The following is a 26,816-nucleotide window of genomic DNA, read 5'->3' on the forward strand; positions in this document are numbered from 1 at the left end:
AGAGACAGACACAGAGGAGAAGCCACGTGAAGATGGAGGCAGTGATGGGAGGGATGCAGCTGCAAGCCTGGGGACGCCTGGAACCCACAGACTGGAAGAGGCAGGAAGAACCCTATCCTGGAGCCTCTGGAGGGACTTCATCCTTACAACACCTTGATCTCAGATGTCTGGTCTCCAGGACTGGGGGAGGATGAATTCCCGTTGATTTAAACCACCCAGCTTGTGGTCATTTGTTACAGAAGCCACAGAACAGTCACACAGACCCTGCTTGGTAGGATCCTGGAAGTGTGGGTCTCACTAAAGGCAGACAGAGGCTGGATTGCAGAAACCTTAGAGTCAGCATTGGGCCCCCAGAAATTCTAAAGCAGTGGCTGGACACCAGAATGTGGACGGGTCAGTCGGAAGTCCATCCCTAAGGGTGCCGGCTGCCCACGGCCTGCCCATGTCCTTACACCTGTAAATGTGGGGGGAGGTATCTCAACCCTGATGAGGCTATTTAATGTCACCATTCACGTTGCTAATTAAGAACCCGCCAGTTACACAGATAAAACCCAATCAGGACACTTACTACACCGATGAATAATTCTGAAGATGGTCGGAGGTGGGGAATTTTCTCACATGCAGCCAGCAGTCCCCACAAGGAGGGTCCTCATTGGAAAGCTCGTGGGCCCTGCGGAGGCGTCTCTGAGTAGACGTTAGCTGAACCCCAGGCCAGCTGCTCCTGAGCTAGATCCACCCTTCCCAGGGAAGCAAACCTAAATATGTGCAAGGACCTTACAGGCTGGAGGAAAGGGCCTGGAGCCACACCAGGGACAGCACGCTTGCTGAATTGGCTCCTGCAGGCCATGTGGGATGGTCCTGGCCCAGATGCTCTTCGGAAAGCTTTCCACTTACCTACCTGAGTTACCCCTCCTGTCCTGGCTCCTACTTCTTTTCTTCTTGCTTCCTCACCTCTGCCTGGGGAGAACTTTCAACAGCATGTATGGGTGACACACCTTCTTCCTTGGCAGGTGGCAGCCTGGCAACTCCTATAGACAGTCCAGCAGAGCCCCACTTAGGCCGGGACACCCACAAGGCCGTGGCCGCTCACTCCCTCCCACCAGCCCAGTCCCGCGGCTGCTGATGCAGCAGGAAGTATGGTGTCAGGCACAGGTACAGGAAATCTTGCTGCCTGGAGAGGTGGGCGGGGTGGTTATATTGACCTCAACCCAGGCACACCTGGGAAGGGCTGGCTGGCTGGCGGGGTCAGGCTTCCCAGGCCAGCCAATCCTCGCCCATCAGGGGCTCATAGTTACAGAAAATTGGCCTTGCTGTACCAGCCAGGTCCGAGTAACAGGTGTAGGGTCCTGAGAGTCAGGATACACAAGGGGCTGCAGCTCTGGCTTGTTTTCTAATCATTTTAACTGGCCCATGAGTAGGAAACAACTTCAAGAAGACCCTCTCCACACAGGAGGAATCTGGAAGTCAGGGAGAGGAGGGGTGGTGGGTGGAGATGGAGGCCTGGTGCCCCGGCTGCAGTGGAAGCCTCTGGAAGACCCGGTAGAGGGAGGCCGCACAGAGTGAAGCCCAGGATCACCCTGTCCAGGAGCTGCTGTTTGTTAGTTCAGATCCTGCTCTGAGGTGCTCAGGCTGGGGGTGCTCTGCAACAAGGGCGATGGGCACGGTTCCTGTGCGCTGAGCCCTGCCAGCGTGCCTGCCCAGGTGAGCTCCATATTCTGGGAGGGGCCTGCCCACGAAAGCCCCGTGGGCTGGGAGGGGCATGTGAATGAGCGTCCTCCCTTCGCAGGCAGCACAGCTGCTTAGCAACTCCCCGGTGGGTGGTGCTGGGGTGAGATGAGAACAAAGAGCTACTGCGGACCCCCTGAGCCCCTGCCTGGGCCCATCCAGAGTGATGAGGTCAGTAGACGGGTGCTGGCCACTGTGCTGCATGAGGGGAAGCCCCACGGGTACCTCTTGTTTCTTCCACCTGACACCACAGAGGCCTCCCCAGGACAGAACAGACAGCCTGCCTGGGGCAGGTGGAAGCTCCTGGTGACCCTGCAGGGGACACGGAAGGGAAGGACCAGGCAGGATAGGAGTGGGTGCCCAGGTGGAGCCGTGGGGTGGGGACCGAGGGGGCATTTCTGGGCCTAAGCTGGGAATGGACAAGCAGGTGGTGAGTGTGGCCCAGGAAAGCTGGCCTGGTGACGTGAGACTGAACCCACTGCAGGGTGACAAGCCTCCCACGTGACTGCCCTGCCAAAAAAAAAGGATTGTGAGACGAATCCTGTTAAAAGATTTTGTAATGTGAATCTGCTGAAGGGAAGGTTTTGCAAAGTGAATCCCCCTAAGAGGAGGCTCTGGGAGCTGGTCCCCTCAGAGGGGACATGTGGAACCTGTTGAGTGTGGGCAGTCACCCTGGGTGGGTGGTGGGTTCAGACCCCACTTTGGGGCCTCACCTTGTGCTTTGCCTAATAACCTTCCTTAACTGGGTACCCCCTTCCCCCAACATCTTTCTTCTGTTTTTAGCTGAAGATGGCACTTAAGGTGATGGCTTGGGCCATTTCAGAGAGTGACTCAGTTTTCCTGGGTATCTCCCAAGTATACAAGAAGTATACATGCTATTAAACTTCTGTTTTTTCTCACTTATTACAGGAGGGCCTAAGCCAAGAACCTAGAAATGTATAGGGAAAATTATTTTTCATCCTTATCCATGCAGTTGAGTACTATGCAGCAATAGCAAGGAATGGACCATCAACCCATGCAAAGACATGGATGAATTTTATGTATGCATTGCCAAGTGAAAGAATCCACTCTGAAGAGGCTACACAGTGCGACCAATTTACACAACATTCTGGAAAAGGCAAAACTACACAGATGGTAACCAGTTCATGGGGTGGGGTTGGGGTAGAAATATGCCATGCAATTCTTTACTGACACACACCACTATGCGTTTGTCAAAACCCAGAGATTTTTTTCCAGCCCAAAGAGTAAGGTAGGACATCCAGTTGGTGTCAGAGTATCGGTCATTGGTGTGGGAAAAACTGCATGCACACCACACGTGCATTTGTGAGGCTTGAGAAACACCAGCCACAGTTCTCAAAGGTTATTAATCCCCTGCAGAATGTGGAAATGAGAATGAATCAGTGGCCCTTCCTCTCTAGTCAGTGATGGGCACCAGGACTCTGCATGTTTGACAAGTGCACCAGGGATCCTTACGAGTGAAACTTGTGAAAGCATGGCTGACAAGATAAGGACCCGTTCTTAACACGGCTCAACTCTCGTCAGGTATGGCCAGCGGGGTCATTTCAGTGTTACTCATATTTCCCTTGAACAGAAGCACCAGCATTTCCTTTATGGGACACATGCTGGTCTGCTTTACTGTCTTGTCCACACATGGCCTTTTTACTGGAACCTTTTCATTCCCAACTTTGCCCTCCTGGACTTTATCTCATTCTACAGGAATCTGCTTACTTAGGCAGTCTCCTTCTGAAGAAAAGAAAAGACTTTTTTTTTTCTAAATTCAATGTATGGCTTGCAAAGTGAAGTAAGCACCAACCTCTATGGGAAATACCCTAAGAGACTTAAGGGCACGAGGCTACCTGGGATCCACAGAACTGTCCAACTAAGTGACACTCAGAAAGTGATCAGGGGATGCGTAGAGGTGTCTCACTTAGCGTCCAGGGATTAACTACCAGTCCTCCAAGCTCCCTGCATCTCCCCTTTCCCATTATATAGCCTGAGATTCCCACCTCCTAGGTTTGGGGACATGCATCTGTGCATATTATGGGAAAAGACTACCCGGGGCAGCAGAAGAGGGAATGCTGAGAAAAAGAGAAACTGCTCATGACTGCTTAAACCTGGGAATTCTTGAGCTCTAGTTTTAGGTACAGAGCCATTTACAGAAAGCTCTTCAATGCAATTAGAGGGGTAAGCTGAGCTCGGGGGACATGAACTCAGCCCTAGAGACCTGGAGGAGCAGTGAGCAGAGCTGCTCCCCCTCCTCTATATGAAACCCAGGGTAGTTCCAGTTCTACTGCCTAAGAAAAAGATATCTTCCAAAATTTAAATTGATTTTGGTTCACATGTTAATATGAAAAAATGTTAAACTTGGAGAAGATGGTATTTGTTCTATCAACCAAAAAATAATGCAGGAGGCTGCAAACAACAAAAGAGTTTATTTTGGAGGGTCTTAAGAATTGCAATTCAGGAGACACAGACTTGGTAACCCCAGAGGAGTGTTCAGGAGAACAGCAAGAGTCAGGGGCTTATAAAGACAAAAAGCCACAAAGTTGCTAAAACTTGCCTGGTGAGAATTGTAATTAATGCTGATGAGAGTCAGAAATTATTTGTCCTTGGGAATCACAAGTTGTTTTAGGGTAGGGGTGCAATACGTAGATAGGCTGTCATGAGTTTCTGGCAGATGTTCTGGATGCCTTCATCAGGTCAAAAGGTCAGATTCCATCCAGGCTGAGAGATGCATTAGGTCACACTTCCTTAACGGTCTCCTGGCTCCATTTTAGAGAACTCTCTCAGCAATACTGACTCCATTTTGATTTTCCTTTCACAGTTCTGGGAAAATCAGAAGCGCGTCTTCTTTTGGAAAAATCTCTGTAGCGTGAATAGTTGGGATCTGATCTTGCCAAATTCTAGCCAGCATGAACTTCAAATTTTCCAAAATAAATAGATATTAACTTAAAACATTCTTTTTCTATTATTTATTTTATATGTATTAGTGTATATATGTCAATCCCAATCTCCCAATTCATCCCACCCACCACCCCAGTCGCCTTTGCCCCTTGGTATCCATACATTTGTTCTCTACATCTGTGTCTCAATTTCTGCTTTGCAAACCAGTTCTGTACCATTCTTCTAGATTCCACATATATGTGTTAATATACGATATTTGTTTTTCTCTTTCTGACTTACTTCACTCTGTATGACAGTCACTAGGTCCATCCACGTCTCTACAAATGACCCAATTTCGTTCCTTTTTATGGCTAATATTCCATTGTATATATGTACCACATCTTCTTTATCCATTTGTCTGTTGATGGGCATTTAGGTTGCTTCCATGACATGGCTATTGTAAATAGTGCTGCAATGAACATTGGGGTTCATGTGTCTTTTTGAATTATTGTTTTCTCTGGATATATGTCCAGTAGTGGGATTGCAGAGTCATATGGTAATTCTATTTTTAGTTTTTTAAGGAACATCCATGCTGTTCTCCATAGTGGCTGTATCAATTTACATTCCCACCAACAGTACAAGAAGGTTCCCTTTTCTCCACACCCTCTCCAGCATTTGTTGTTTGTAGATTTTCTGATGATGCCCATTCTAACTGGTGTGAGGTGATACCCCATTGTAGCTTTGATTTGCATTTCTCTAATGATTAGTGATGTTGAGCAGCTTTTCATGTGCCTCTTGGCCATCTGTATGTCTTCTTTGGAGAAATATCTATTTAGGTCTTCTGTCATTTTTTGATTGGGTTGAAGACAAACATTCTTTGCTTGACCAAACTTTAGGCTCCTAAAGCTTCTCTTATGCCCATCTATGCACTTCCTTGTAAAATCCAGTTTTAGCAAGAATGCTGCTAACTTAGTTCAACGAGAATCCACCACCCTCGATATCTGCTCAGGTTCCTCATTCTCTACTATTACACAGGTGATGTCTGATCACCATGGAGTGTCTTCTGAAAGAAACCTGCTCATCAGTTTAGCCAGAATTCCCCTTACCCATGATGCTTCCTCTTAGTAATTTTCTATCCACTGACACCCCCCCCAACCCTGCTCATTGGCTATAAATTCCCACTTCATCCTGTATTTGGAGTTCAGCCCAATCTCTCTCACCCAATACAAAATCCCACTGCAGTGGTTCCTATACCAATTGGAGAGAGAGCCCAGCCCCAGAATAAAATCTTCCTTATGATGCTTTGTCGAGGAACATTCAATTAACTGTCAAGTTAAGAAGAAAACTTGATAGTTAATTGAATTAAGAAGAAAAAAGGGAATTTTTATTTGAACCAAACTGAGGATTATAAGTCGGGAAGCAGATTTTCAGAAAGCTCTGACTGTTAGAACTCTAGGACATAGTCAAGTACATTTTTGAGACAAACGATCATACATCAAAATGACATACTGATATTTTACAGAAAGTTCACCAAGCATGCATAGTCCAGGTAAGCCCATACAAAGCGAGCTGCAAGTCATCATTACCCCCTACAGGGCTGGGAAAGAACATTATTGTTTTAAGAAGTTACATTACTAGCTTAAGAAGAAAGAAAAAAAAATTGATCTTTATGATTGAGCAGGCACCCCCATCTTTGAGGAGCTCTGGTTAACACGTAATGCAGATGCACGCAGCACGTTATGGAGGGAGGAGGTCCAAACACAGAAAATTTTATGTTTAATTTTTTTCTTGTCCCGCCTTAAAATATAAATTTATTTCATCAGCTTTAACAAGTATTACTGAAGTTTTTTCTTTAACACTAACATTCTTTCGGATAGCTGTGGGAATATAGATAAGGAAAATGGGAAAATATTTAGAAATTAACAACAAATTATGTGATGCCATCCACGCTTGGCCCCATGAAGTCCCCGATACTGAGCCCAGGGCTGCGTCTCTGGTGAACCGGCAGCAGAAATGGAAATCATGGTCGCTCTGGTTTCCATCGCCAGCACAGACAATTCCAGCCCTTACTAAACTGAATAACCCATTCCAAGCGCAGGAACCACAGACGTTGTTCGGGATCCCACCACGGCCCACTTGGACCCAGCGAGGTCCCCGCCCGAGGCCGAGTCGCGCCCCGAGCACTCGCAGGACACGAGTCTCCAGGCGCGAAAGGGGATTTCGACCTAAACCGTTTGCAACATGTTAACAGGGAAACATCCCAGCATTTACCACGAAAGGGCTCACAGCTCTAAGCTCGTACCTAGAGTTGTCCGAAACACTTAACTTGAAGCCCCGAGGAAGCAGCCCGGCTCCCCGGACACCAGCCTAATAAAACGCACCCAAACGCTGAGGCTGGAGGTGTGTCCGGCCGGGGTAGGGGCTGACCCGGAAACGGCCGGGAGCTGGGCGGGAAGGCTCAGGCCTCGCCCACGCCCACGCTGCTCCGCCCCGCCTCTCCCCGACTAAGGCCCCGCCCTGATTGCGTAATTTCCTGCCGACGCGGAAGCGGATTTCGGGAGCGAAGGTTCCTTAGGGTGAGTGAGACCTGCGCTCCACAGCCCCCTCCCGACCGCATCCTTCACACGCAGGTTCTGGGGGTCCCCGTTCTCGCATCTCCAGCCCGCGTCGCCCTGAGACTCGGGATGCCGGGCGCTCGGCTGCCGGGTCCGAGTCCGCGTCCGTTTCCGGTCAAAATCGCTCCGAGGCCGTCCCCGTCAGGCCTTTCTGCCTTCGGTCTCTTCACCTTCTCCCGGCCCGACCCGCGCCGTGTCAGGCCCCCACTCGCGACGTGGACTCTCGCCCTTCGCGCCCCGCATCGCCCCTCTCGGCCCCTCGGGGCAGCCCGGGACGCCGCGCCCTCCCGCGGCCCTGGGACTCCACCGACCCCAGTGTTCTCCTGTGACCACCTGCCCATCCTGGGCCTCCTGCGGCCCGGTCGTGCCAATCGCTGCGCTTCGCGGTCAACGCCTCAGAAAGGCCCTAGAGCCCCGGGCTGGGGGCAGGGGATCAGTCCTGTGAAGTGACACCCCGTGCCCTTCTGTCCCAAATCCTATCCGCTGGCGATACCGACCAACGTGTGTCCACATTCCCGATGTCTCACGGGAAAGTGTGCTCTTCTGGGCAGAGCATCTTTGTTCCACCCCTGTGGAAGTCGAGTGGGCGGGGGAGGATGAGACAGAACAAGGAGACCACTTTTTAATTTATTGGTCTGTGAGCTAGTTTCCAACTAAGTATATGCTCTTTTCAAATTCCCTTTGTTTTTTTGTTTGTTTTGCAAATATTGAATGATAGGCTGGATGGTTCTAGAACTTTGTTCTCACAGACCTCATTTGTTCATGATGAATACATTATTCAGAGCTATTTCCACAGCTGAACTTTTGTGTTTTCCAATGCCGATAATTAAGTGTTCTTAATGTTATATTTTTTGATATATTCATGGAAATGTATATTTTGATATTTATTATGGAAAAGAGAAATTAAATGATTTTAATCAGTATGATTAAAAACATGACAGAGAACTTGCTCTTGCTCGGGAGAGTTAAATATGATCTGGAATCTTTAGGGGCAGGGGTGGGAATGGTAAGCCTTGCCACTATCCAGTCCAGACCACCCCATGCCTGTGAGGCCAGTAATGGTTACTCTCTCCTGTTCACATCTCTTCCTGCCCCCAAACACACACACATAGTACAAAGGCAGCTGGTAGGGAAAGACCAAGAGTTTTTAAACTAAGCACAGAGCAAAGTTATTTCTCCAATGAGGAGATGACACTTGGCTCTGGGAAGGGAGCTGGAGGAGAAAGGGCAATGCAGTTTGGATGTTAAGGAATGGAAGAGAGCCTGGGAAGCTCAGGAATAGGAGAAAAGGAGACCTCTGCCCATCCTTACTTGGGGATCCTGTGCTCAGCAGGTACTAGAAGACACTGTGAGGATGGTGACTTGAAAGGTAGGGTCACACCAACTCACATTCCCATATCTGCCATGTGATGTGTGGGCTTTACAGGGTAGAAGGGTGTATGGAGTAAAGGGCAGAGAAACTTAGCTGTTGGTCTCCATGTAGGAGTTTATCGTCCCTGCTCCCTGATAGTTCATTAGACAGCAGAGGACTATTTTTTCCAAATGTTGAATTTCTCCCTACATATGTGGTTGTGGCCAGGAAGGGGATAAGTTATTTGAAGACCTGAATGGCACATTCTCAACACTCAGGAGTGACATCTTGCCTGAGAGAGACACTCGGAGGAGGAAGAAGATGAGGAGTCAGGAATAAATCTTTATCTGGAAAAGGTCATATTATCTGTAGATTGTTCTGTCCTCTCCTTCCTGAAATGCTGTTTTTAGGAGGTGCTAAAATTTGACTCTCAGATATCCTGCCTAACACATTTCCTCACTCACTGATGGCCTCTCCTATCTCCAGACCAATTCTATCTCACTGTCAACCAGTGACATGGAACTTGTGAAGTGGCTCCATTTGGGGGATCGTTATGAGAAATGCTGCATGCCCAGACATTAATTAGAGACAAGGACTGGGCACCATAGTGTCAGTAAGATTTGCCAGTAGGGATTGCATAGTGACCAGATCTGGATGTACTATAGACCAAGATTAAAGAAACTGCACACATTAGTACTGAATTAATGTCAGGAATACCTAAAAAATCATGGAGAAGAGGAAATTTGTTCTACCTGATTTTGTAATATATCTGAAGCTTAACAAAGTGAATCTGTGTATTTGGCCTCAAAATATTAATGATTTGCAATAGAAGGGAGAGATTAGAAACGTAGCCATGACAAATTAAGGTGGCATTTCATCCACATAATGTAGTATATTTTATTCCGTAATTGTTTAAAAATAGAATCAACCCAAATGTTTAACAGTAAGAGGATTTTAACACTGTTCACATCACATCCGTCCCAGGGAGACTTTGGTGTTCATGGATTTGTAAAGAATTGACTTTTCTACAGATATTTGAGAGTTCCTCCTCTTTGGGTATTTGGGGTTTCATTGCTGGCCAAGAGATGGTACGTTTTATTTTGTAATAGATTCTGGCACGATTCCCTGTACACACATAATACGCAACAAGAAATCCTCATCCATCATCAACTCCTGAGGTTAACCAGGAGTTAACCAGGATTCATTTTAAATGTATTTATTTATTTATTTTTTAATTATTTTTGGCTGCGTTGGGTCTTCATTGCTGTGTGCGGGCTTTCTCTAGTTGCGGCGAGCGGGGGCTACTCTTTGTTGCACTGCGTGGGCTTCTCATTGCGGTGGCTTCTCTCTTTGCGGAGCACAGGCTCTGGGAGCACGGGCTTCAGTAGTTGTGGCTTATGGGCTCTAGACGCAGGCTCAGTAGTTGTAGTGCACGGGATTAGTTGCTCCGCAGCATGTGGGATCTTCCCGGACCAGGGCTCAAACCCGTGTCCCCTGCATTGGCAGGCGGATTCTTAACCACTGTGCCACCAGGGAAGCTCCTCATTTTACATATATATATATATACATTTTTTTAATATACATATATATATGGTTATAGATTTGGATAAAATGACAACTCTTTTTAATTTCCATTTTACTAATTACTTAAGAGACTGAATGATTGTTGCTTTTTATAGACATGTATATGTAAAATGAATTTTTCTACTTATTTTCTGCTTATATTTTATAGTTTATAGTTTAATTATACACACACACATATGTGCACGCTCTGGTCTGATAACATTGATGAAGTGAAACCAAAATCCTTCCTTCATGTCCTTTGCTTTTTTTTCTTTCCTTTGCAAGGTGTCACCTATTTCATAGTATAAAATATTATGTTCATTTAGTCATAATATATTGTTTGTTTCAACTATTTAATTTAAATTATTTTAAAGTTTCACATAATATAGGTTCAGATGTAATTTGACCTGTCTCTATTTTTTTTTCCCTTTTCACAATTATTTTGGCTGTATCCTCATCCCTAATCAAAATTGAGGCAAAATTGACTTTTAGGATAATTCTCATTTTTTTTTTTTTTCATTTTTTTTCTTTTCTTTTTTTTTTTTTTTTTTGCTGTACGCGGGCCTCTCCCGTCGCGGAGCGCAGGCTCCGGACGCGCAGGCTCAGCGGCCATGGCTCAGGGGCCCAGCCGCTCCGCGGCATGTGGGATCTTCCTGGACCGGGGCACGAACCCGCATCCCCTGCATCGGCAGGCGGACTCTCAACCACTGCGCCACCAGGGAAGCCCTAGGATAATTCTCATTTTTTATGTGAAATATCACATATGACTTTGGGGGTGGTGTATACTTGATTTACAATGTTGTGTTTCAGATGTACAGCAAAGTGGTTTAGTTATACATATACATATATACATTCTTTTTTAGATTCTGCATATGACTTTTCAATTTGAGTTGCACCAAATTTCTGCAGTTATTTAGACTTTTTTTGTCACCATGTCCTCTAGTCTAAGAATTTGGTTTGGCAGGCTTTATTCATGTCGTATTTATGTCCTCAAAAAGTTTTAAAATTTCTTTACATGGGTTTGCAAATTTATTTCAAGTGAGAGTCATAATATTTTGCTGTTGTACATAGAGACTGGCTTTTGTGTGTTTACTTAGTTTTTAAATTATTGTTACTAAACAGGAAATATTGATTTCAGTATATTAAGATTGGATTTGTTCTCTTTAAAAAATATTAGGTATGATAGTTAAAATGGATTCCCCAATTCCTTTTTTTGTTTAAAATCATATCTTCTGAGAATCAATACAGTTTCAGCTCTTTGATGCTATTTTTGAATTTCCTCTCCTTTCCTCTCTTTTCTTGGCTCTGATTCAAGCACCCAGTGCACTGATTTCTAGGATACTTCCTACTTCTATTTCCTTCTGATAATAAGTTTAGTTCTCTGGTAACCTGTCTTTAGGTTTATATAGAAACACCATATTGTAACTTAATATTTATGTTTATTAAATAGTAAATGCATTAAGTGGAGGCAATAATCATGTCATTGTTTTGCTTTACTGTATGCCCAGCCCGTAGCACTAAGTCTGACTTGTAATTGGTGCCCAACAGTATCTGAGAAACAACAAAAAATTGTTTTGTTTATGTTTCCTTTTCTTTTTCTCTCATATCCTTCCACCTCCCCCACCATAATTTCACTACCCACACCCTGTGCCAGACAAACATCATCCAGTTCTTAAAACTCATTAAACCTTTCTGAATTACTTAACTCCATTCTTCAACAAAAGGCTCATTTACAAACACAAGTCTTCCTGTCACTTTCGTGCTTTCAGTTCTCCAGTGAATTCCCATTAGCTTTAGAAGAAGGACCAATCCAATTACAGTGGCCTTTGGGCCCTGAAATCTACTTGCCTGACACCCTCTCCAGGTCTTCCTGTCACTCACCTGCCTTCCAATGTGTTCTCATTTCCTGGGGTACAGCACATTCTATGATGTGTCCATGATTTTATACTTGTTCCTAAATCAGAAAGAAAAAACAAACTTCTGAACCTATTTCCATTTCTGCAAAACTGCCTCAAACTTTTTGCCCAACTGAATTTTTAAGGTGTCATAAATAATGTGTGCATTTCTAGAGAGCTTCCCCACCTCCACAAATGAAACACTTTAGTATATGTTCACAGAGTATCCTTGTCATTATTTCTTTTTTTCCCCTTATTTCTTTAATCTGTTCTAAGCTAGTATGTTAACTCCATAAGGACAAGTGATCTCTCTGCTTTATTCATCAGTATGATTTCACTCCCTGCTATGGTCTTGGCTCTGAGTTGACATGAAACATTCATTTGTGGCAAAGGGAGATCATCACTTACCTCAAATATGTTGCAGTAAATGGGCTGAAAAGACATAGACCATTTCAGAAATACATGAAAATCAAATAGTTGATAAAAAGTAATACATACTAAATCTTTTTTTTTACTGTCAGAAGGGTATAATTTTAAAAAAGAAAATTACAAAGAATTTCTTATGGGATCAAGTATTTCTTATGCCTATATCTAAAATGAAAATATATTGCTTGATTTTCCTTCAGAAGTAATATCCTTCTATAAAGTAATGTTTTAAGATTTTTAAGTGTTTAATTTCCTTTTTAATATCAGTTTTTTAAAATATGCTACTTAGATGAGAATTCCCTGGTGGTCTAGTGGTTAGAATTCAGGCTCTCACGGGGAACTGAGATCCTGCAAGTCCCACAGCACAGCCCCACACCCCAAAACAAATCCTATTTAGAGACAGAAAGTAGATTGGTGGTTTCCAGGCATTGGGAGGAGGGGGGAATAGGGAGTAGTTGTTTAATGGGTACAGAGTTTCCGTTTTACAAGATGAAGAGAGTGTTGGAGATGGATGGCAGTGATGGTTGCACAATATTATGAATGTATTTAACACCACTGAACTATACACTTAAAAATGACTAAGATGGTAAATGTTATGTGTATTTTACCACAATAAAAATAATTAAATTCTGTTTACAATAAAATCAGTCCTGAAACTGATCATTTATTCTGGAAATCCTTAATATTATGAGGATTGTAGGGTTTTGCAGTTTTTAGGACATGAGCTAGATCTGACTTGAAGAGACCTAACACTGGATGAGCTTTTTCTCACTTGGTAGTAAAAACGAAAGATATTTTCCTTCGGTAGATATTTATTCAGCACAAACACTTACACTTCTGTAGAGTCACACTTATGTCCACAGCCTGAGAAAATGATGGTAGATTACAAATCCTCCTACAAATAAAAATAAAGAGCAGGAAGGGGTCTCTTGGCTGCAGATTCTTAGTACTGCCCAAAACAACCAAAATCCATAAAACCCTGAAGTCTCTGAGAAAAGGCATGAAGTTTGCTTTTGAGACTTTTAGAAGAAGCAGAATTAAAGGATATAATTTGTTGTTCTTAATTTCATCTGCAGGGTTTATCTAAAGAGGCATTTCTTGATACATTTATCTTGATTGGGACCCAAGTTAATCAGATTTGTCCTTTGGATTACAACACTGATGAGGTTGCCAACTGCATTAAAAGAGAGTTCACCATCAAAATGATGCATTTTCTAGAAAGAGAAAGAAGCTCTGAACTCTGGAATGTTGTGTCAGCATCCTCGATAAATATTTGGTTTCACTGGATTTTCCATCTGTTTGGGTTCTGGTGAGTACTGGAGATCATTTTCACTAGGAGAGATAGTCCTCCTTTATTTTGTAAATGATTTTTTGTGAAGAGAAGTGTTCATTTTGGTAAGAATTCAGTGACAGGATCTCTGAGGAATTGACATTCAAACAGATTGAAGGAAATAAATATGAGGTAGGAAATTGTGTTTGTGGATCTGAGTAGAAATGAAGGATAATAGTGAACAGTGTAGAAGTAGTAGCAATGCTAAATTGTATTTGTGATGTTCTGAGAGAGCATATAAAATGTCAACCCAGGCTTCCCCAGTGGCGCAGGGCTTCCCTGGTGGCGCAGTGGTTGAGAGTCCGCCTGCCGATGCAGGGGACACAGGTTCGTGCCTCAGTCTGGGAAGATTCCACATGCCGCGGAGCGGCTGGGCCTGTGAGCCATGGCCGCTGAGCCTATGCGTCCGGAGCCTGTGCTCCACAACAGGAGAGGCCACAACAGTAAGAGGCCCACGTACCGCAAAAAAAAAAAAAAAAAAAAAAGTCAACCCTTGGATGTCTGGTGGAGACATTGAAAAGTTTAGAGACTAGATAAAGAGTAATTTTTGGGGAAAGTGGGAGATAATGTCCTGAGATCTATTTCCTTTCTAGTGTATGTTAGTTTCAAAAAAAAAAGCAAACTCAGAAATGGAATTCAGATATGAGTTTTGTCACTTTCAATTTAGAAAAAGTAATGGAAGAAATTGAAGCAATTGAATAAATATGTGGGCATACCTGGGCAGTGTACATAAGTAGAGAAGGATGAAGGAGTAGGATGGAGTCTTGAGGTCTTTCAACAATATTGTTTGAGAAGTTCTTGGCAAGTGATAAGGAGTTAGAATGACAAGATTCCTTTGAAGACTGTAGACTGAGATGTTAGAGAAGCCTAGGAAAAAGTATATTCCCAAAAAGAGGTCATGTTATACTTTTTATTAAGCTCTAGGTAAAAGCCTGAGGCACATACGTTGGATTTATTTATGCAGATATTATCGGTACGATAAGTCAAGTGGTGACTGGAATGTGAGGATTCGGCAACTGCATCTTCATCTTTTAGTTTGATTGTAAAGGCACGAAGGGAAAAGTAGGGATGGATTGAGGCACCAGAGGGCTGGAACGGAGCTGGAGAAACTGCTAGTGCACAGAGTAAGAATGATTCAACCTAAGAAGTTCCACAGTGGTTACTAGAGGTGGGGACACATGTGACATGAATCAGGGATCCCTATGGTTCGGAATTCGGAGGGGATTGGACAGTTCTGAACACCAGGGTTTAATTAGCATACAAAACTCAATGGTTTTTCACATTCTGCCCTCTAAATTGAAGATATTTATATCTTCTTTACTAGCAACAGTAGTCATAGCCTTCTTGCGTTTGATCCTGGTAGAGGAGAGCTCTAGCCCTATTTCTCTTAGAGCACATTGCATGTTTCTTGTGGTTGTCCAGGGGGCTACTTCCAGGTGAAGCACTGGGGCTTCATGATAAGTGAATATGGAGGTTGTGAACAGCTAGAGTCTAATGACTTTTTTCTTCTTCCTCAGCCTTGCCTCGTGTTGCTTGGACTGTGTGTAAGTGAAAACCCAGAAGTCAGCTGGCAGCTGAGCTAGTTACGATGGAATCACAGGTAAGTAGGAAATTACTCTTTCTACTGAAATTGCATCTCTATTTTCAGTATATGGACATATTTCTCCTACAGGCACACATGTTCTAAGCACACTCAAGAGATTTTTCAAGGATCTGAGCTTCAGTTAAGTTTCCCCAGAATTCTGGAATGGTCATGTTGGATCAAGGACTCATCAAGTGGTAACTCCTTCCCAACATCACACTAAGATATTCCAGTCTCTACTAATGCTATGTATTCATAGAAGAGATGAGAGAGGTTTTCTTTTTCTCATCAAGACCATGCCTTGGCAAAAAAACCCAAAAATTAGTCATTAACCACTTTATTAACTGTAATGAACTTAGGATTGAAGTGAATACTGGTGATGAAGATGAGTGAGGAGGAAAACATTACAAACCAATAGAGAGTCAGATGTTTCCACAGGTGAGGTCAGTCAATCCAGTGTTACAGGTGCTGGGGGGAGTCTCAGAGCCTGTGGCTTGAGCTGCTGAATCAGTTATCCTTTATAATGAACACCTAAGTTTTGTAGAGAGAAAAGCCTACACCTGCTGATCCCAAGACCTGTATGAATTCTAGTCAGTTGTGCAGGATCCTGGATGTTGCTTCAGTATTCTCTGCCATTCCATGAATAATAAACCTAAAAGTTATATTTAAGAAATATTTGCTAGATAGTTAGTACTTTACACATTAGCTCATTAGATCTTTCAGAACTCATGAAGATTATTAAACCATTTCACTGATGAAGAAACTGAGACCATAAAGGGGAATAATCTAACCATAGCCATGCTTTTTTTTTTTTTAATATATTTTTGGCTGTGTTGGATCTTCATTGCTGCACATGGGCTTTCTCTAGTTGCAGCGAGCAGGGGCCACTCTTCATTGCGGTGCGCAGCCTTCTCATTGCAGTGGCTACTCTTGTTGTAGAGCATGGGTTCTAGGTGCACAGGCTTCAGTAGTTGTGGCATGCAGGCTCAGTAGTTGTGGCACACGGGCTCTAGAGCACAGGCTCAGTAGTTGTGGCGCACGGGCTAGGTTGCTCCGCAGCATGTGGGATCTTCCCAGACCAGGAATCAAACCTGTGTCCCCTGCATTGGCAAGCAGATTCTTAACTACTGCGCCACCAGGGAAATCCCACCATAGTTGTGCTTTAAAAGTGGCATATCGTAGATACTTCATCCCTTGTGAGAAGCCTTTAAAAGATTTACTTGAAATTGGTTGAGAAGACTGTTTTCGATATAAGGTTTCAAGTGGAAATGTTATAATCATGATCTGGAAGCCGTAATCACAAATTTATTGGGAAATCTCCAGGGTATATTACACCACACATCATGTGTTATCTCTTTATAATGAAGTTTTATGTATCTAGAGTGTGTATGTATCTGTAGGTATATCCGAAAGTCAGATGTTCATGTCAACACTGAGAATGATGTGATTGGACCCCAAAATACCGTTTGAGATTTCTGTACACTCGACCCCCACCTCCTTAGTGCTTGACACCTGTACCATCCTCTCCTGGCAGAGATGGCCCTATCTGAAACAATGTCCACAATATTTTAGGAATCAGTGACCTTCAAGGATGTAGCTGTAGACTTCACCCAGGAAGAGTGGGCCCTACTGGACACATCCCAGAGGAAACTATTCAGAGATGTGATGCTAGAGAACATCAGTCATCTGGTCTCAGTTGGTGAGTCTCTTACTCTTTATTATGTATGTATTCATTCATTCAACAAGTATGCAGAAAAACTTACCCATTTCTTACTCTAAACTCTGTCTTGATTCTTTCATAACTTGCACAACTACCTTATCACAGTTTTCTTTACTTCTTACTTACATTTAGTTTGTCAGTCCCACTACAGTATAATCTTCCTAACATAATTTTGTGTCTTTCTTGCTACTCAATCTCTGATGCTCAAACAGTGGTGGGAATTATTTTTGTATGGGTGAGTAAATGTATTGATTTTTTTAAAATGTATTTCACAGCAAGGACTGGTTTGATCAGATCACAGTGTTAAAAATAATAGATATATTGTTTTCCACACAGAACTTAGATTTTTGTGGTGTATTTATTGGAAGTTGTATTTATTGGATTGTTTTTGGAGGCTGTATTTTTTGAATTCTTTTTGGATATAATATTAAAACACCGTAGAATGAAAATATTGCAGATTCCACAATCTGTCCTTGAACTTGGGCATGGGCATTAGCTGTGATAGGTTCTTAATGTCCTTGGGAACAAGTTCAAGAGCTATCATTTTGCTGGTCAAAGAGTATACATGTTGTTTTCAACGTACTCTTCTCTGTGCTGACCCTCAGAGGTTATTGTATTCTTCCTCATTAGTCTGCCCTGTACTGATGCACTGTTAATGAGCACAGAACTCAAAATCCACATCTTTCTCCTACAAACAGGCAATCAGCTCTACAAATCAGATGTGATTTCCCATTTGGAGCAAGGAGAGCAACTTTCAAGAGAAGAGTTAGGTTTTCTGCAAGGCCAGAGTCCAGGTGAGATCCAAGAAGCTGTGCTTCAATAGGAGGAGGAGCCTGGTCAGTGAGTGAATAGGCCCTAAGAAGTATCACATGAAGATATCTAAGTTTAGTGATATTTTTAAAATTTAGACAATATCATAGAAAAATTTTTCAGATGATGTCATACCTTGCAGGTATCAATTTTCTATTCACGTGTTTTTCTGCCTTTGCCTTTGGCTTTAGGCAAGGTGAAATTTATATACTCACTGGAGCTAATAAACATTCACAGAAAGTCCCTTTTCATGGTCCTGTTTTATGAATAGGATCTTCTCTTTTCCTCCTCAGCTTGCCATCTTCTTTTTTTTCCTTCCTCTTAAGTGTTTGTTTGTTTATTTATTGGCTGCCCTGGGTCTTCGTTGTGGCACATGAGCTCTTCATTGTGGTGTGTGGGCTTCTCTAGTTGTGGCACGTGGGCTCAGTAGTTGTGGCTCCCAGGCTCTCTAGTTGTGGTGTGGGCTCTAGAGTGCGTGGGCTCAGTAGTTGCAGCACACAGGATTAGTTGCCCTGTGGCATGTGAGATCTTAGTTCCCCAACCAGGGATCAAACCTGCATCCCCTGCGTTGGAAGGCAGATTCTTAACCACTGGACCACGAGGGAAGTCCCCACCATCTTCATTTTATTTTTCTCATATTTCAGTCCTGAGAATGACAATTGTTATAGCCCTATAATGTGTTTCTTGTCTTTAGAATATTCCTTAATTTGATGTGCTTTCGTTTTTTTCTTTTCAGACTATTCCTTAATTTGACATTCTTTGCCATCTACGTGTCAGTATTTGAAACATACACAAATGGGCATTGGGTCTCTTCACCATTTTAATTCCTAATACCACTATAGAGATTTATTTTTTTCCAGTCATTTCAGGTAGAGAAGATGATCTGAGAAAACAGGAAATGATATCCATGCAACATATCTACAAGAAAGACACATCTGTAATCAGTGCAATGGTAAGCTTCACGGGTGTAAACATGTTCTTCCAAATGAAGACCTAGGAATTGAATAAGTTGGGAATTTGGCACACTTACCTGATTTAATTAAAGTTGGGATCATGGGCTCCCACAGGAGAAAATTTTAGTTAGTTTGGTTTTAGGGAAGAAACATTAACCTGTAGTCAAAACCATAACTTGAGGTCTTATATAAACAGACAATTATATAATCATGGCTTATATTCCTAATCACTGAAACATAATAATGTCTTTAACATCTGTATAAACAGATGTCTCTGCAGTTGGGTTACTACAAAAGATAAAATCTATGCTCGCAAGAGAGTAATATCCCATGTTTATGTAAATAACATAGGGACAATTTTAACTGGAGTCTGTCACTGAATGATTACTCTAGAATTTATATGTAGAGGAATGAATGAAGGAATGAATAAATGTGGGCAAACCTGTAACAGTCTCTCATTTCCTTTCAAAAAGCAGAGATCTCACAGTCAAGAGGATCTTTTGGAATGCAATGATTTCAGAGAAAAATTTACTGAAATCTTAACATTGACTCAATATGTGATACCTCAAGTGGGAAAGAAACCCTTTTTCAGCCAAGATTTTGGAAAAGCCATCAGTTACTTGTCATCCTTTAATATACATAAGCAAATTCATGCTAGAAGTAAATCATATGAATGTCATCAACGTACGAATGCCTTTATTCAAAGTTCTGCCCTTAGGCAGCACGATAATACTCAAACTGGAGAGAAAACATTTGAATGTCATGTATGTAGGAAAGCCTTCAGTAAAAGTTCTAACCTTAGACGACATGAGATGATTCATACTGGAGTGAAACCACATGGATGTCATCTGTGTGGGAAATCCTTTACTCATTGTTCTGACCTTAGAAAACATGAAAGAATTCACACTGGAGAGAAATTATATGGCTGTCATCTGTGTGGGAAAGCCTTCAGTAAAAGTTATAATCTTAGGCGACATGAGATGATTCACACTAGAGAGAAACCAAATGAATGTCATCTGTGTGGGAAAGCCTTCACTCATTGCTCTGACCTTAGAAAACATGAGAGAACTCACTTTGGAGAGAAACCATATGGATGCCATCTATGTGGGAAGACATTCAGTAAAACTTCTTACCTTAGACAACATGAGAGAACTCACAATGGAGAGAAACCATATGAATGTCATCTATGTGGGAAGGCCTTCACTCATTGTTCTCACCTCAGAAAACATGAGAGAACTCACACTGGAGAGAAACCATATGAATGTCATCTATGTGGAAAAGCCTTCACTGAGTCTTCTGTCCTTAGACGACATGAGAGAACTCACACTGGAGAGAAACCATATGAATGTCATCTGTGTTGGAAAGCCTTCACTGATTCCTCTGTCCTTAAGCGACATGAGAGAACTCACACTGGAGAAAAACCATATGAATGTCACCTATGTGGGAAAGCCTTCAATCACTCTTCTGTCCTTAGACGACATGAAAGAACTCACACTGGTGAGAAGCCGTATGAATGCAATATATGTGGTAAAGCCTTCAATAGAAGTTATAACTTTAGATTGCATAAGAGAATTCACACTGGAGAGAAACCGCATAAATGTTATCTATGTGGGAAAGCCTTCAGTAAATATTTTAACCTTAGACAACACGAGAGAACTCATGCTGTAAAGGTAGTAAATGTGGAAGATTCACCACCCATAGCTTCAAAGTATAAACACTATTGTGGACTCACACAGTGAAGAGCCTTTATTCGTCCTTATTACTCCACTCAAAGTTAATACAAAGTGGAGAGAATCCATATGTATGTTACTTATGTAACAAAGCATTTAGCAGTGGACTCAGGTGGGAGAACTGAAACTGCAAATGGAATGAATTTGGGAGAATCTTCATCCTCAGCTGTAACTGTTAAACTAAATGGATAAATCACATGTCAGAGAAATTCTATGTCTGTAATCAGTGTGGAAATGCCTTGAGTTATAAATTATCCTCTAAATAAATAAGTAAACTGCACAAGAGAGAAATTCTAGACCTGTAATCACTGTGCACTCTCGTTTAACTTAGCACCACCCTTAGCATTCATGAGAAGATTCAGTGTCGGGTAACTGCTAGAAAAGAAGTAAGTGGAAATAAATTAGTACATGAAGAAGATTGAAGACATTTGGAATATCCCACTTCTGGAATGCCAATATGTTTACACTTATTGATGTAATGACAAAGTACTGCTCCTCCTAGTGATTCATAAAACACCCAGAAAGCTGGGAGAGCAGAAAGAAGCCAAGATAATCTGATCTTGCCCATATTCCCCTGTCACAACAGCCATGAATCCACAAATCACCAACTGGGAATGATACCCATGAGTCCCAGCCCCTCCCATATACAAATACAGAAGGCTAAGAGAGAAAAAGTTGGAGCTTCTCTGCTGCCAGGGTAACAGAAGGGCTGGTTCTTGGTACTCATTTGAACATGACTAATATCCGTGTTTCACAGGTGGCAAAACTGAGAACACAGATGCTTATAATTCATTTATCCCATGTTTTTCTGGGGGATACATATGGACTCAAAGTGAAGGGATGGGAAAACATATTCCACATAAATGGAAATCATAAAAGCAGAGCTAGCTACACTTTTATCAGACAGAAGGGACTAATTCAAAAACTGAGTTCATGAAGAGAATGTAACATTTGTAAATATGTTATACAATATAATACCAAGACTAAGTGCACAAAATATTTTATAACGATGGAATAGAGGAGGTCTTCCAAAATAAAAGGAGACAACATGAAGGAAAGATTTATATTTATCATATAAAAATTATAACTAAAATGGATCAAAGTGCAGGCATGTGTACATGTATAAGTCTGTGTGTGCACAATAAAACTACAGAATATAAAAAAGTATGTAAAATTACATGAAAAATTGGCCAAGTAAGAAATTTAACTTACATGTACATGTCTATGAAATAAAATGCATTGATAAATTTTATTCAGTAACCAATGATGTGGAAAGAGACAAACAATACTCATTTTTCCACATACATAAAAAAATAATGTAGTATCAAGTCCTATTTAAAGCTGAGTGAAAAGCCCACATTGTGGTTGTGGGTGAGGATATTGCAGCTTTAGGTAGGGGGTAGCTTGCCAAAATCTGTCAAAATATGCATGCACAATAACTTGAACCAGCAACCAAACTCCAACTTGCCCAAATCAGGGAACACTCTGACATCTGCAGATAAGTCATTATGCTCAGAAACAGCCACAAAAAATTCTTTACAAATCAAGGAACATCAAGGTCTCCTTAGGATAGATGCAGTGTGAGCTATTTTAGACATTTAGGTTGATTGAATTTTTAAAAAGCAGGGAATAAAACCCACCCCATCATGTGGATAAAATGCAGTCTTAATTTTCACTGTTACCAGTTTCTGAATTCTCCATTTTATTCTAAACAATATTTTGTGGCCAAATTCACACTGATTCACGTTGTTAAGGGTGGGATGTGTTATAAATTTAGGTAGATCAAGTTTTCCATTATCAATCTTGTTTTCCAGCTATTCCTGCAAATTAATAAAAAGTTTGCAGTTCCTTTAATACCTTATCCATAGAGAATTGACAGTGCATCCAGATGTGACCCCTGCTGTGCTATCTCATTTAAACTATAGTGCTCATTCCCCATTCAGGTCACATCTGAGTGTGAAGTCCTTCCTATGATTATTCCCCAAATGGAGCCAGTTCACAAGTCATGGTAAGAATCCTGAGATGGAAGAGGGCTCAGGGAAGGCCATGAGTGACTGTGAGCAAATGTGTTGGTAAGATACATGAGAGAGATTAGCAGGTCCTGGAGAAAAAAAAAAAAGTGTTTTAGGAAGAGAAGGTAACAACCAACAGAGAGGATGATTCCTAAGAAGCATTCCTGACTCCTCATTTCAAACGAGCTTTCTAAGGCAAGATCTAAGTCACTCCTGGGTGTTTGAAAATATGCCTTTCAGCATACCCCCTTCCTGTGACACAACCATACAGATAAGGAGGAATTCACTTGTGGATATGACACATCGTCTGCTGTCCGCTAAAACACTGGGAATTCAGGGTCAGTAAACTCTGTGGAGCCTGCAGTTTGGTTTTCCCGTCCTTCAGAAAGTCCTCCTATCCTGATGAAACCCACATATTTCTTGGCAGCAGTGGGTGTGTGGGAGGGACTGACCTACCCTTGAAGTTGGAGACATCGAAGACACTTCTAGTACCTGATGACCATAGGATTTTCAGGAAAGGATGGGCAAAGATTTTCATTTATCCTAATTCTAAGCTTCCCAGTGTCCCACTCATCCCTAGCTCCTTCATCCCCTATAGCATTCTTTTCATTCTCCAAGCTCAGTTCACATAGCCATGTGTCCCTTCCAAATGGGAGAGGTATTTATGTTCTATGCTTAGTTTTAAAAGTCTTGGTCCTCCCCTACCCAACTGACCAGGAACTCTGTGCATGTATTGGACAGGCAAGCAAGTCAGTGGGAGAAGCCAGTAGAATGTAGAAACCACTAGTCTCAGAGGAATAATGTAGCCTGAACGGAATAGGGCAAGGTTTACTTTATCACTCCTACATCTAATGATTATAGACCATATTTCATACTCTCAAACAAGAGTAACTTCTTTTCTATGGTTTTAATCATAATTATCTCAAGTATTTAACATCTCTTTTCTAGAACATTACATTAAACTATCAGAAAATATACAATTAAGAACAAACTACCATCACTGGAAATCAAGAAGGAAAGCCAGCTATGTAAACACCTCTATGCAGTGTATTCATCCTGAACAGATGGGCGTTGTTGGAACAAAATTCAGGTACAATTCAGTCAGTCTTTGAACATTTACAAAGAAAGGATAAAGGGCGCTTACAGACTTAGTGGGAAACTTTAGTTTACAGACCACTAAGTTAAAAGATCGCATAAGGGAATTGATGAAAATTATTATTAGACAAATTGGTTAAACAAGATTTTGACTGTTAATACAAAAAAAGTTTTGTCGATATGCTTACCAAGTGCATATTGAAATAGAATAATATTTAGTAAGCTCAAAAGAATATTTTCAGCATACAATAAAGAGTGGAAAATGATTGACATAATCTGAAAGTGACACAATAAATTTAAGAGAAATAATTTTTAAAACACTGTAATGAATTTGAGATCTATCATTCTTTTACTCTCTTCCTATTCTGTCTTACTCCATCTCTCTGCTGATACCCTTTTTGTCTGTTTTCATTTAACACACTGCTTCTTGCCCAGGTCACCGTCTGACTCTTCTCATATCTAGAAAGTCCATCGGACCAACCTGTTCCTCCATCTTCTATGTTACCCTCTCATTTTCTCCCTCCCTGACTCACTGTCTCCCTGGTTCTCCATTTGTCTCTCTTCCCCCTTCCCCCTCCCCTGCCCTTCACCTCCACATTCACAAGGATGGAATAAAGATGCCACCTGTGCAGGAAGAGTTCACATCAGGAATGTAAACATACCCTGGCAGGCACCGCCAGTGAGATGGGATCTGGGACAGAGGACACGGGTGTCACAGGACAGGGCCAGTCACCTTTCCTAGCCAGGGCTCAGGAGTGCCAACTAAAAATCGGCACATGTCATCTGCCTCTATAAGGACTAAGTCACAGACCTCTACAGCTGCTGACCTTCAACACCCCCTGAAAGGAGATCAGGATGGAGATGAGGAAGAAGGCACTCTGTTCTGGGGAAAACTGGCAGAACAGGTCTTCAGATAGCTGTTCCGCTCCTCGTGATGAGCAGCGAGCCGCTGCCAGAAGGTGTGCTTGACTGCACATACCGCCTTCACTGCAATCCTTTATAACACTGACCTTCCCCTACTTCTCTGGAGCGGTTTCTCACAGCTATCTGAAGTGCTGTCTCCCGGGCTATTGTCCTAATTTTGCCCCAAATAACACAGCTCACAACTCTCACCTTGTGCATTTTTTTTCAGTCGACAGGGGCTACCCAGAGGCAGTGACCGCGAAAGGGAGACCTGTGGAGGTACAGGGCCCAGCTCCATGAAGACAAGGAGGATGAGGTTAGTCCTCTCCCAAGGACTGAGGTCTGCAGAATCCCAGGGCCAGGGAGGGCGTGGCATCCTGGGGCTGCGTTGAGGGCCAGGATGGGTGATGGGAGGCGAAGGGTGAGAGTCCACGTCCTGAGTGGGGACCTGGCACAGCACGAGGCAGTAGACGGTAAAGAGACCAAATGCGGAAAGGTTGGCAGGGACCTTTGAGTGCTTTTAAGCAGGAAAGGAAATGACCCAAACTCTGCTGCCTGGCCTCCGGGCGTTTCAGGATGAGGCATTCTCCCTGAGGGTAGGACAAGGGGGTGCAGTGCCTGTGACAACTGCAGGGACCCACAGACCCAGGGGTTAGACACTTCAGACACGCCTCTTGTCATAGGAGTCAAGCAGTATACTTCTGCCTCTACAAATTGTCCATTCCCCCAACCCGCCTGCCATGTCAAAGCTCCTGTGTTCGTGTTTACATGCAGTGGGTGTCTGAGTGACGACAGTGTCTCCCCACCACATCTCTGAGACTCTATTTCCTTATGTGGGAATTAAGTCCAATGAAAGCTGAAGGGTAAAAGGAAGTGACAGTGCTTTGAAGTATAATTTAATTGGTTTTCTTTACTGTTACTAGAATTAAATTTTTTTTCCAGGTATTCCTTTGCAAAGCCCCCTCATTAAAGAACTACTCCTTTGTAGGGAGAGATTCAGCCATACCTAACACATCTTGGTGAGAGTCAGTCGGATGGCCTGAAAAAGGTATGGCCTCTCTAAAACATAATTCAGTGCACACAAGGGAACCTATTTCCACATTCCTGGGGTGGCGGGGGAACTTTCCTCCTCAAGGTACCCCTGGTCCTAGTACATGTGACCATCAAGTGACCTAAGGGTACTCACATGTTAGGGACCCTCAGCTTGAGCTGTTTGCTGTGAGTTAAAGTACAGAACCCTGGTGAAATGAAGCAGTTCATATGTTTGGTTTAGACAGATACAATAAGGGAGATTCCAATTCCCCTTCCTGGGGACATGAGCACATTAGGGGAGTTAGTGAATAGGGTGTTTCCCAGTGTTGAAAATGTTTGCAAGGCTTTTGTCCTACTGAGATTCTGCTGAGATCATCAGGATGCTTATGCAGCAACTCTTGTCTCATTTTTTTCATGATGAATTGTATGTTTATTTTAATATTCTAACGATGCCATGTTGGCAGTGAAGAAAACACAGCCATCCAGGAGTGGAAAGTGGGGAATGAAGAACATAAACACAATGAGTGTTGGCTGATAACCTTCACATCCAGCCTCAGATACACACTTTAGAGGTCCCAGAGCTCCCATCATAGGGAATCCCAAGTCATTTCCAAAGACAGACCTTCATGAACAGGGCAACACAGAAATACCCACATACCCCATATTGCTGTGGTTCTCCACCACCACATCTGTCCAGGGGTCTCTGAGAAAGGATCAGAATGTCTAGTTCTTTGTGAGGGAAGTTCACAGTCAATATTTGAAGTTGGCTCCTTCATACTCAATCAGGAGCCCTTTCCTTCTACTATTCATAGAGGAAGAATGAGTTTTCCAGATGAAGGAAAGAATGGTGGATGGCTTTTGAGTCATCTTAAGTGTCATAATTCCAAAAAGCATGTACTGGGTTCTGAGTCTTTCCTGTTGTGGATGTTAGGCCACTGTTTCTCATAAGATGCCTTCCTGTCAGAATGAGTACTGAGGACTAAGGGCAGCTGGGGGTGTGGGGATCAACAGGCCCTGAGAGCCGAGTCTTTAGTAACCTCACCTTTACTCAAGGTCCCTGCAGCGCCCACTCCTGTGCACAGGGTACCAACTTGCCTCCACAGAACCAGACACTACCCCAGAGACAGGCTCCCCGCAGCACCTGTCTGACTGCGGTTCCTGCTCAACAGGCTGCACACATGAGGAGGATCT

General features: G+C 42.8%; 1 protein-coding gene across 8 annotated transcripts in view; it reads left to right on the plus strand.

Moving 5' to 3' along the window:
* The first annotated feature begins 7,041 nt into the window (after window positions 1-7,041).
* The window catches only part of ZNF596 (zinc finger protein 596), a 32,357-nt gene continuing 12,582 nt past the window's right edge, over window positions 7,042-26,816 (plus strand). For 2 of the 8 annotated variants that reach the window (XR_013825447.1, XR_013825448.1), the window contains exons 1-10: window positions 7,042-7,184; window positions 13,535-13,767; window positions 15,306-15,388; window positions 16,943-17,069; window positions 17,789-17,884; window positions 18,761-18,852; window positions 22,527-22,591; window positions 23,544-23,685; window positions 24,823-24,909; window positions 25,536-25,641. Coding sequence is in view for 6 of the 8 variants with exons in the window: in XM_079909000.1 (XP_079765126.1) it covers window positions 15,377-15,388; window positions 16,943-17,069; window positions 17,789-17,884; window positions 18,761-18,852; window positions 19,327-20,592 (1,593 nt within the window). In the remaining 2 variants the exon portion in view is untranslated. Of the gene's footprint in view, window positions 7,185-8,889; window positions 8,931-13,534; window positions 13,768-15,305; window positions 15,389-16,942; window positions 17,070-17,788; window positions 17,885-18,760; window positions 18,853-19,326; window positions 21,770-22,526; window positions 22,818-23,543; window positions 23,824-24,822; window positions 24,910-25,535; window positions 25,642-26,816 lie in introns of those variants that run through there. The other 6 variants (XM_079909005.1, XM_079909004.1, XM_079909000.1 and 3 more) reach the window with 6 other exon arrangements.

The sequence above is a fragment of the Stenella coeruleoalba genome (assembly GCF_951394435.1).
Source record: "Stenella coeruleoalba genome assembly, chromosome: 21".
In the NCBI taxonomy this organism is placed as follows: domain Eukaryota; kingdom Metazoa; phylum Chordata; class Mammalia; order Artiodactyla; family Delphinidae; genus Stenella; species Stenella coeruleoalba.